This window comes from Sturnira hondurensis, unplaced genomic scaffold (assembly GCF_014824575.4).
Source record: "Sturnira hondurensis isolate 20B ecotype Veracruz unplaced genomic scaffold, ASM1482457v3 Scaffold0003693, whole genome shotgun sequence".
Taxonomy (NCBI): domain Eukaryota; kingdom Metazoa; phylum Chordata; class Mammalia; order Chiroptera; family Phyllostomidae; genus Sturnira; species Sturnira hondurensis.
In genome coordinates, this window is record NW_028076324.1 from 4,345,054 (window position 1) to 4,356,999 (window position 11,946).

General features: G+C 51.2%; 1 protein-coding gene across 1 annotated transcript; it reads right to left on the minus strand.

Annotated features, from left to right (window-relative positions):
• Window positions 1-2,094: 2,094 nt before the first annotated feature.
• Window positions 2,095-11,663, minus strand: PRSS55 (serine protease 55). Its single transcript, XM_037042730.1, has 3 exons — window positions 10,822-11,663; window positions 9,307-9,449; window positions 2,095-2,505 (listed from the first exon to the last, which is right to left on the minus strand). Exons 1-3 carry the CDS (start codon window positions 11,162-11,164, stop codon window positions 2,203-2,205), a joined length of 789 nt encoding a protein of 262 aa, XP_036898625.1. The 5' UTR covers window positions 11,165-11,663; the 3' UTR covers window positions 2,095-2,202.
• Between the last annotated feature and the right edge of the window lie 283 nt (window positions 11,664-11,946).

Genomic DNA, 11,946 nt, shown 5'->3' on the forward strand with positions numbered 1-11,946 from the left:
AGTGGTTCAGGTCGGAGAACGGACCGAGGGCCACGACTCCGTGTTTGCGGTTCAGACTGGACTTTATTCACGTGACCTAGAGCTGTTCTACTTACACAGAGCAAGTGAGACTTCAGTCGGGTGCCTTTCCATTTCAGCCCCGGGAACACCACGACCAGCGAGCTGACCCGTCGTTCCGCACACGTCACACTGTTCTGGGTGCTGCTTTGACTCTGGTCATTCGGTGACCACACCCACCTTGCCTCTGGTGGTCGAGTGCCGTCACTTGTCCCCACCCCCCTAGGGCTCCATTTACCCCACTGCACTCAGGTTTCCGAATTCAGTGCCTGCCGTTCCCACTGCGAGGTCTGGCCCACAGAGAAGGGTGATCCTGGCTCTCCCAGGACACTGGGTCCCCTTGCAGACTCACTCCCTCACAGCCGTGTGTCCCAGGGTGGGTGCCTCGGTCTCAAACGACAAACCCCCTCTGACATTCCAATCCCCCTGAGTCTTCGAATCCCTTCCTCTACCTGCACCAACCCCACGGGGTGCAGATTTCTCACCCCCTCTCTGTGGGTCTCCCTGAGGCCCACGTGTCAGCCCACCGACCACCGACTCGTCAGAGCCCTTCCTGGCTGTGGGAACAGCAACTCAGAGGCAACGTGATGCGTGACATTGGACATGGAGCTCCTCTCAGTAACTTCGCCCAAACCAAATCCACGTTCCTGCCACCACTGTCCTGCCCTTAATATCCATTCCCACGCATTGCCCGCATTTCTTTCTGTATGAGCTAGAAAACTCAAGTAGTTCTTTGTGAGTGTAGTGCTGTCCTCGCTGGCCACACTTTGTACTTCGCCTTTGGGGGTCAGCTGGGACTGGAGTCGTTACAGAAGCAGAGAGGGCAGTGGGTTGGTCCCGAGGAGAATCAGCGTGGCCTTGTTTGGCAGCTGCCTGGGGCAAGGCCACTCACCTCTCCTCAGGCAATGCAGGGTGAGTACCCTCGGAGGGGTAAAGAGGTCACTTTTCCTGAGGGTGGAGGGACTGTTGCCTCTGGCAAAGACGACTCATCAGAATTTAGGGTCCCCCCACCCATCCCCAGCTCCACGAGGGTCTTTTCACACATCCTCATTCCAGTTGTCAGGACCTCGTTTCTTCTCAGCCAACACCTTTACCAGCAGAACCCCCCGGGAGGCGGGGGGTGCGGCTCACACATTTGACTCAGCCAGTCACCAGCTGAGACTGTGACTTTGCCGTTGCAGCCCCGTGTCCTGCTAGGCAGACGTGCAAGTTTTCGGGTCACTTATGAAGCTGATGAGTCAGAAGAGTTGGACCAGAGACTTGTGCTGGAATTATCAGGAACCTGGCTCTGTTTCCATGGAGCCTGCTCGGCCAGTGGGACGCAAACGGGATGTACCGGTGGTCACGAAGACCACTGCGGGGAAGCCCTGTTTGAGAAAAGGTCCCTCTCAGCATGTGCTGAGCTCCTGGATTCAGCCACGACTGAAGCCAACACACCAGTCCTGGCTCTTCCGTCACCTACTTCTACAAACAACCCTCTGGGCTTTGGTGATGTGAGCACGGGGACTCACCTGCGGTGGAGAGGGTCCTGACTCACGCAGAGCCCAACGCCCCGTCCCAGAGCCTGGGCTCAGGGCTGCCTGAGTTTCTGGTCCTGCTTTCTTCTTATTTTTTAAATTTTATTTATTTTTATTGTTGACACTGTTATACACGTCTCCGTTCTCCCCCTCTGCCCACCTCCGCACAGCCTGCATACACCCTCTTCTCTCCATTCCCCACTGTTGTCTGTGTCCGTGGGTCACTCATGTATGTTCTTTGATCCCTTTACCTTGCATTCAGTCTCTCCCTTCCCCTTCCTTCTGACAGCTGTCAGTCTGTTCCATGTGTCCATATGGGCTTCTTTTTCTCTTTCATTTGTCACTTTATTTTATTTATTTGATTCCACATATAAGTGAAATCATAGGATATCTGACTTTCTCTGACTGGCTCATTTCACTTAATGTAATAATCTCCAGGTCCATCCACGCTGTCACAAAGGGTAAGGTTTTCTTCATTTTTAGGGCTGTGTAGTATTCCACTGTGTTACCAACCTTCGTTTCAGGCCCTCAGCTCCGAACTGCAGCCAGCCCCACTGCCGGCTGCACACTCTCGCACACCTCCCTTGGTGAAGGAACAGCCCCTCTTTTATTACCAGTAGAAAATGGCCTAGAACAGCATGTAGGCTAGAAGGCAGAGCAGGAGCCGGAGTCTGGGGCTGCCTGGCTCTGGGGACTCCGGGGCCTGGGACGCCATCGGTTTCCGTGGGGAAGGAACTCTCATCATGGGAGTTTTGTAGGGCCTTCCCTCCACCTCAGTCACCTTCTTGATCCAGGGGCTATAGTTTTCTAACAAGGTGTAGACTCCGGGAATGTCCTTCTTTCCGCAGCTCCTTCCCCAGCTGACGATGCCCACCTGGTACCACTTCTTGTCAGATTCTGTGGTACAGACGAGAGGCCCCCCACTGTCACCCTGTGGGCAGAGAACACAGTTCAGTGGCAAGTCCCATTCTACACTGTCCATTTGTCCATTAACTGTCATTGATGGAGGAGGACCCGCTGGCCTCCCCTACTCCAGGCTGCCAGAGGGACCTGTCGCTGCTGACCATCACCTGCCCCATCCCACACCCACGGGAGAAGGGCGGCTGCCAGGCTGGCTCCAGGAACCTCGGGCTGCAGGGCGTGGGCAGTGGATGGGACAGACTGAAGAGGGAGGAGGAGGAGGAGGAAGAGCCCGGTAAAAATACCTCCACCTGCAGAGGGAGCTAGGAGATGAGTGAATATGCAGAGGCTGAGAGAAGAGGGGGACTTGTTCTGTGAGTCTTAGCAAGACAGAAGCTCTGAAATCTAAAACAAAACAAGTAAAGCAAAACAAGACAAAAACAGACTCAGCAACAGAGACCACAGGGTTGGTTATCAGAAGAGGGGGTGGGACAAGGGTGAAAAGGGAGAGGGAATAGTCAACCATGTCATGACACATTTACACAGTGACAGATGGCTGCTAGAAGCAGTGGGTGGTCACACTATAAGGTTTAAAAATGTGGAGTTCCTGCCCTGGCTGGTGTAGCTCAGTGGATTGAGCGTGGGTCTGCGAACCAGAGGACCACGGTTCGATTCCCAGTCAAGGCACGTGCCTGGGTTGCAGGCCAGTTCCCAGCAAGGGACGCACGAGAGAGGCAACCATACATTGACGTTTCTCTCCTTCTCCTCTTCCCTTCCTCTCTCAAGATAAATAAATAAGTAATTTTTTTAAAAAGTTAAAAAATGTGGAGTTACTGTATTGTACACCTGAAACCGATATATCTAATATAAGGCTGTACACCAACTATACTTACATAAAAAAATAAACTTGAGAAAATCATAAAGTGCTGTATAAAATCAATGATTTATCTCAGTATATTTATTAACTAGAAGTCTAGTAGCTGTGTATGAAACATTAGGCATGGTAGGCAAAGAAAAAAGGGCCAGAGAGAGAAGGAGATAAAAACAGAGAGGAGGAGTGTTGTTAGGGCTGTGGGTGTGAATTTGTCGGGCTTCCCGAGGCACGAGGGGGTGGTTTAGCTCCCTATGTGTGCGCCCTCCAGGGCAGAATCGTGCGGGCCTGACTCACACAATGTATACAGAAAATATGAACCGGCCCTACACTGCGGCGCACACACAGGGCTTCCTTCTGTCCGTCTGATACAGGGATATGACGCTTTGGGGGTCCAGGGCTTGGGCTTCCCCAGTAGCCAGGCCAGAGTTGGAACCAGGGCTTCCTGACGCCAAAGCACGTGTTCCCTCCACCTTGCCACTCACTTCGCAGGGAAGTCCTGGTGCGGCTGCAGTCACTCGGGCAGCCTGCCCTCAGTGGACAGATGACCCCTGCCCTGGTCACACCAGGTGCCCAGGACGACTGGAGAGCTGTAACAGCTCTAACGGGGGGACGGGGGGCTAACATTTCCTGGACATTCGCAAAGCATGTGTTAGCCCTTCATTTTTCCCCTCTCGTCAACCCCATCACCTTACATTTCTGTGAGGTAGGTGTCTTGATTCTCATTTTATAATTACAAAAGTGAAGGTCCAAAAAGGCTGATTACTCCAACCTCACAAATTTTCATCGAGGGAAAACTGACTGTGAGGCAACTGCGATACAAGACCTTATGGTCTAGTTTGGGGGGGGGATGTAAACAAATAGGATTCACTGTGTTTGATGAGGCAGGAGAGGTAAGAACAAAGATAGAAGTGAGCGGGGCCGGGGGGGGGGGGAGTTCATTCTGTTGGGGAAACGTTCCGTCAGAACAGGCGTCAAGGATGCCTCTCATCTGAAGGATGAACAGGAATTTGACCGCGTTTGTAGAACCATTTAGAAGAGTTTGACAGGCGGTAGAGAGGCTGGTTAAGGGAAGGTGAAATGATGCGGGTCTGAAGGTCAGGGTGGGGCGGGATGGACTGAAACCCATACAGTCTGATGACTGGTGACACGGGACGTGGATGGTGGTCACTAGTTCCAAGGTCATGGAGTGTGGTTAGGAGAGATTCAAGTGCAGAGGAAGGTAAAGAAATTGTATTCAAGGGAGTTTGGGTTGACAGTGGAACGAATGCAGCCCCAATGGAGGGTTAAACAGAGCGGAATGTACAGAGAAGTCAGAGCTCAGGGACACCCGGTCAGCGTGGGCCAGAACCCAAATGCCATTTCCCAGTACACAGCTCCATCTCTGACCCTCATCTGTTCCCATAGGTGAGTGTTTTCCCCCACAGTAGCTCTGTCTCGGAGTCATAGGGCAAGAACCGAGTCAACTCAGATAGCTTCTTCCACATATGAGGTTGTTATCTTTTCCTTCTATTTGACAAAGGCATGATTGTTATACAATTATTATTAATATGTTGTGTTGACTACGTCCTTACTTAACAAGGACAGCACTGTCCTTGGGCAAACAATCTTTTATAAACCTCGATTTCCATGTCATTAAAATAGAGATAATTCCAACTACTTTCCCAAGATTGTCGGCAGGTGAAATTTAAAAATCTATAAATCGCTCGGCACGGACCAAACGCTATGTAGTAAGTGCTCCAGGAGTGCATTAGTGTTATTGCTTCACCCGTGCATATCACAAACGTTACTAGTACATTCAGGGAACAGAGATTCCCTCCACAGACTGCTGAGGCCCAAGGGGAGCATCTACAAGAACATGTCCCTTTACCCACAAAACCTTGACATTTTTTCTCTTCCTCTTAAAAAAAGCAAGGATTGTCCCAAAGGAGGAGCTGGTCCCAGCCAGTAAGGACCCAATACTGATGACAGTAAACCCTGTCCTCCAAGGACTAAGGCTGGTTAGAAACACACTGACCACAAGAGTCTCCCAAGTTCACGGCTGTGAGCTACTCACACCATGTGGTCATTCCTGGGTTTTGAGGGGGTGGGGGCTTGGATGGAAGCAGAACATTTGGCTTCCAGCCTGGGCCTGCCCTTCCCTAGACCGAGGGGCAATCACTTAAATCCTACGTCCCTGTTTTCTCATCTGTTTGAACAGGGAGGGTGAGACCTGCCTCGCAGCCAATCTTGCAGGACAGCGGGGAAATGAAATCTGTCACCCATATTCAGGGTGACAGAGCTCTGGAGTGATCACACCGCTTCAGATCCATTCGGGTAGGGAAGGAAATGATTGTTGATGAAAACAGCCATGTGTTCTCATCTGTGAAACAGAGTTTTCATTACATACTTTTCTATACCCCTTTCCAGCTCTGAACGTCTGTGATTCTGAAAGTCTAAGACTCTGTGGGGTGAGGTAAGACTTCATGCGAGTGTTTTGAGGGAGGCTCAGGAGACAACACCGTGGCGAGTAGCCGGGACAGTGAAGCTACCCTCTGTGGCACTGTCATTAATGATGAATACACGCCATTATACAGGTGTGTGTCAGTGTAGGTTCACCAGCTGCAACACAGGCAGCCTCTCTGGTGGCGATGCTGACCGTGGCGGTGGTACCTGCGTGGGAGCAGGAGGTCCACGGGAAAGCTCTGTACCTCCCTCTCAATTTTGCAATGAACCTAAAACTGCCCTTAAAAAAAGTAGCTCAGCTCTAAATCCAACTCGGCTTGACAGCCCCAACACCAAACTGCCCAACAGCCCGGTTGGGGGCCGGCTCGTGGCCCCTGCTGTCCCTGCAGGCCTCCACTTCCTTCAGACATCTCTCTGTGTCCTCTCCGCTGGGACTGGCTGGCCAACAGGGTGTGTTGCTGGCTTCCTTGGAGAGGTCGTATTTTCGACAAACATTTGTTGAGCATCTTTAACATGCCGAGGGCTGCAATAGGCCTCGGGAATTCACACATGGACAAGACAACATTTCTGGGAGGGCTGGGGGCAGGAAACAGACAGCACTGTCCCTCCTAGAGCCTGCTGTCCCAGAGGGCTGCTGGTCCTTCACCAAAGTGTCACGTTACCCGCTAGGGTGTGGGAGTATGTCTGATTTTACATTTTGCTCAACTATGCCACTTAAAATGAGTTATTTTTAAAACCGAAAGTTCCTTCTCATAGTATAACCTTAGTCAGGGGATTATAAGGAAGAAAAAGTTCTGGGAAAAGTAAATAATAAAAATAATCCAATTGTTTTTCATTTCTGCATTTACTTTTAATTTGTATTTTAAGCATAGCATAATCTTCCTGCCATTATTTTGAACACAGTTAAATGCCATCATTATAAAATGATCATTTCCCTTAATTATGTGATTCATGGTTTTTTAAAGTTTGCTAAATTTAAAAGTGTGATTTTACTTTTAAGGGCAATTATTTTTTAACCCTGGGAGACTTTCTGCTTGGTTCCTTTGTTTTTAAGTGATGATAATATTGAATAACTTCAGAAAAATTCCCTGGATGGGATCGCTGTCAGCTTATTGTTGACACTAGGAAGCTTTCTAAACAAGGAGCAAAGCTTTTCATTTCACAACTTAAAAAAAAAAAGGCTTACGCCTGTAACAGCACATTTACTTACAGCACTCTTGAGTCATAGAGGATTAATTTTAGAAGCTTGCATTGAAGCTTGCATTTTCCTACTGTTGAGTTTGGGAGTTCATTATATGTTGCATCATTCCCGTGGATACTACCTCACAATCTGTAGCTGGTCTTTTCATGCTCCCAATAGGGTCGCAGAGAAGAAGTTTTCATTTTAATGAGGTCCAGTTTGTCGATTTTTCCTTTTCCGGTTGCGTTTTGGTGTTGCTTTACATCCGAAAGATTTCCTATGTTTTTTTTTTTTCTCTAAGAGTTCTTAGTTTTACATTTAAGTGCGTGATCCATTTTGAGTTAAGTTTTAATTGAACTTATTCTAGGAATTAGGGTTCTCAATTTTTTTTTCTTAAAAAAAGGATTATTTACTCAAATTTTCAGCTTTATTTTTCCTTATTTTGTGCCTTTATAAATTGAATCCACATATGTTAGTGCAACTCTCTACTCTGGTTAAGACAGACACTATCTCGAGCATTGCCTTGAGTAAATTATGAGACTCTGGTTCTCATTTAAACCTTGTTTTGACAGGCCTCTTATGAAACTGGAGTGGGGGGTGGGGGTACCAACTCTGAACCATCGGGGTCGGGGTGGATGTTCAGGCTGCCCACTCAGGCCAGTGGTGACACCAAGGGGAGAGGCAGGAGGACCCAGTGACACCTGAGTGTGGTGGAGGCCCAAGGTCCTCAGGGACACCAGGCAGGGCAGAGGATGGATCATCACTCTGAGAGGGCGGTCGAAGTCCTGCTCTCCACCCGGACGGCACCGTGGCAGGCAGCAAAAGGGGGAAGTCAAGGCTGCCAACTTGACCTTGGTGGATGGGGTGGAGGGCTGTGGGGCTTCCCTGGCATTTTGCCGGAACAGAAGGTTTATTGTCAGAAAGCTCCACCCGGCTAGGTTGCCTGCTCCTGGTCCAGAAAGGGCTGCTCCTGCGTTCATTCTGTTTGGGTTGTGTTCTGCCCGTGCCCATGGGCGTTTCCGGGATGCGGGTTCCTCTGGCATCCAGTCTGCTACATAGAAGAGGCGAAAGGAAAACCCAGGGAACTCAGCACTCAGGTCATTCCTTATATATTAGGTGTCCAGGCAGTCCATCTTCTCTCCACCTTCCAGAGCCTTTGTCTTTGTCTTACGATGTAAGGTCTAGTGTTTTAGCTGTTCTTCATGGGACAGATTGTCAGAAATGTGTTTACTCCGTCTTGTCTAGAACCAGAAGTTCCCAATTCTCCTTTCTGCTTTGCAATGTTCGAATTGTCCAGAATGTGAGAAAAATACAAGGCTCCTGAGATGTCGAGTCCATCTCTCCGTTTGGTCCTCACAGCAGTCACCACATGGGGACTCCTTCTGAGCCTGGTGCCTTTGCTGTGAAAGCCCACTCCCTCTTCTCAGAGCCCCTTCTCCATTCTCCTCTCCCTCCATGCCCCACCCCCACCCCACAGTTCCCTCCAAGGCCCCGTCTCCTGGGCTGCCAGGGAACGTGACAATCTGCTGTCATTAAACGGGGGTGGATACTCTCCCTTCCACCACCCGGCCTTCCCATCACCCCACAGAACAGTGAACACCTGCACCCGCAGTTCTACGCCCACCGCCAGGTCCACCGTCCGTCAGCGAGCAGGACGGAGTGGGCTCATCAGGGCGATCCCTCCCAAGGTGACGAAGGCATCTTCGAACTTTGAAGATAAACTCCATCAATCTTCTTTAGGGCCAGAGGGAGCTAATTGCTGAAGTTTTTCTATTTTTTTTCCTAGCATCAACCAAAAAATGTTTTTTGTTTCTGATGTTTGTGACTGTGGTTCAATGAAACACTCATACATTATCCAAGACATCGCAGCTGTTTACCCACCTGCCTACCCAGGAGACTGTGGGCTCCCTGAGGTGAGAAACCCTGTCTCATCCACCGCTGAATCCCCTGGGCTTATTGTGCCCAACAAAGATCGCTAAATTAGTGAGTAAAAATGATTCTCTGTACGGATCTCAAATGCTCCTGGGCTTTTTGTTTAAGAAGTCCCCGTAATGGGAAAAGTCTTGCAGCTCTACTTATGTGGTGTACCTGGAGAAGACCCCAAATACGGACTGCTGCATACAGACTCCCAGCACACACTGATATCCTGAGAACCCGGCAAGGAGCACCCCCCACCCCATGTCCCCGTTCCCATGGCCACGCCCTGTCTCCCACACATTTCCCAGGCTACTACTCATTTATTCCCAGTGGGGAGAGGACACCCTTGCACTGGCAGCCCAGGGGCCGGGTGGGGGTGGGGAGCCCATAGAGTGAGAGAGGAGAGATCCCTTAGTTACCTGGCAGGAATCATAGCTCGCATTCTCATACCCGGCACACAGCATGTTTCTGGTAAGTTTTGGAAACACCTTTGAACATTTCTCCCAATCCATGATGGTCATTGGCACCTTCATCAGGTCAGTTCCCATAGAGTTTTTATCATCTGGCCCACAGAGAAAGCACATTGGGAGAGTCACTGGACAGCATTCTCCCCCCTCCTTGCCCCCTGCCCCCACCCCATCCATTATGCAATGACCCTACACTTGACCACCCCGAACACCTCTGTGTCCCACCAGCCCCTCCCTCTCCTTCATCCTGGTCATCCCATGCAGCTAGTTCTCAGTCGACACCCTAGGCTCTTCTGGAACAATTCTGTACCTACTCAAATTAGTCCTCTCATTCTAAATCTTATCCCTGCTTCTGAGAAGACATCTTGCTTGACTCTAACCAGCCCTACAGACTTGACCTCTTGGAACTGGCTCTGGGTCCTTTCCCAGCACCATCCTGCCGCTTCATCCTATCTTCCTATTTCCACTGTTTTGGGGGGAGTACGGCCCTTCCCTCACACACTCGCAGGGGGAAAGCATTCGCGTCCTTCAGGAGAGGGGAGGTTGGCTGTGAGCCTTTCCAGGGGATCTGCCAAGGCCCTTTCCAGCCGGCTTCCAGGATTTCTCTCCCTCTCATTAACGGTGACCACACAGACATTTCAAAATTCTTCTCCTTGTTGAGTATTTTTCATTTGGGAGGCTTCCTCCTCCACCTCCCACTTTCGAGAGGTGCCTGGAGCCCCAACCAGTCAGATGCCAGTTGCTCTCTAGCTACTGAGCTCCTGAAATACTGGCCATTCTCCAGACCCCACCTCGCTGCCAAGCATCCCTGTGGACCTAGAGTCTCCCCCAGGTCTGAGAGAGTGCGGGCCATTTCTGTCCCCCTCCTATTTGCTCTTGGTTTTGTTGTGTTTTCTTAGGGACAGTCCGGGGAGGCTTTCATAACCCCCTTCTGCCCTGGTACTGTTCCTCCTATTGGGCTCAGTAAGGATGTAGCAACAGGTAACAAGTAACAACAGATTCATTTCTAAGAGCTGCTGGGCAGCACTCCAGGGCCACCCATCCCGGCCAGGGCAGGCGTCTTGAAAGCCTATAGAAACCAAGTGGGAAACATCAATGTGTGAATCAAGGGGGGCGTGAAAGAATACAGAGCTCCTGGCAAACTGGAGGGTTGAAGTTCAATGAAACAGACAAACACGGCTGCTCGGTGCTGGCTGGATACCACCACGCTCAGGGGCTGACACGCTCGGGGCCTGTCTGAGACCTGGCCTCACAGCCTGGGGCTCCCGGGAGACCCTTCCTCGGCCCTCCGACGAGTCTGAGATCGGGCCCCTGCGGGGTCTGCTCCGACGCAAGTCTTTTTCTTGCCGTGCCCCCCAGCCCCTCTCTCTCACCCTCCCGTCTCCTTTACATCAAATGGCTCCTCCTCAGAGCCCGCCACGAGGCTGCTCCTCAGCAGGTCTCAGAAGATGCTGTGCGGTCACGTACCGGCTTTGGTCTGTCCCCATCCTGCCACCCAACATTCGCTCCACGTGGAGGGGCCGGGCCGCCTGGGCATGCAGATGGGTTCTTTCAGGCCGCTGAACGTGATGTACGAGCTCAACAGCAGCAAGGCGATGTCATTGTTCACGCTCGACCTTTCGTAGTCCTTGTGGACGACTATGCTGGTGACCTCCTTTACCTCCAGGGATGGACTCTGTAAGTCGTTGGTCCCCAGCACAACATTCAGGTCTCTTGGTCTGGTAGGAGAGAACCAGAGAGGGAAGGTGGGAGGGGAAGGAAAGCCACAAAGCACCCAGAAGTCGCTGTGCCCCCGAAACCTCCATCCCATAGGGTTCTAGGGGCTGTGCGATGTGTTCTGCTGGGGCTGTTGCTAGGAAGACGGGAGGATTTGAGGAAGGTAGAAAAGGAGGGCGACCTTGCCGCCCAGCTCTGTCCCAGAGCCATGAGGGAGGCGCCTCTGCCCACTGGTACAAAGGCGGGACTCAGCTTCGGCCGCTCCGAGGAGCCCACAGAAAACCACTTGGCACAAATCAAACCAGCCCTCAGGTAGGTCGGGTGTTATCACATCGATTTGCCTACCAGCAACTTAGAGACCCCAGAGCAAAATTTAATCTGGACATGTCCCAGATGAAACAGAAAGAATCTTCAGTATTAATTCCGAATTCCCTCCAAGCAGAAGGGCCAGGGACTGCCCAACAGCCACGGGGGCAGGCGCACCAAGCTTCCCTGGTTGCACCAGGGCGAAACGGTCTCCAGGTATTTGATTTACTCGGTAACGCCAGTCTTGCTGTGTAGGTGAAACTGTCCTGAGGTGGTGCAGTGGGGGTAGCAGAAGGCACAAGGGCTGGGCTCGGGACTCACACCCTGTTCCTGCCCTGCCAGGTGTGCACCTTGGGGGAGCCACCCAGCCCTGCTGGACCCCAGTTTCCTTCTCTGCAAAGTGTGGTTGTGCATCCTCCCTGCCTCAGGGTATCAGTCAGGCTCTCAGGATTAGGAAAAATTTCCTCCTAGAAGGACTTGCCTGTCCTGGGAGAGGTTAATGGACCAAGTCCTTTAGCTCCACAGGCCACTGCTGTTCCTGGAGAGGGCAGAGGGTGATTTCTGGGAAAC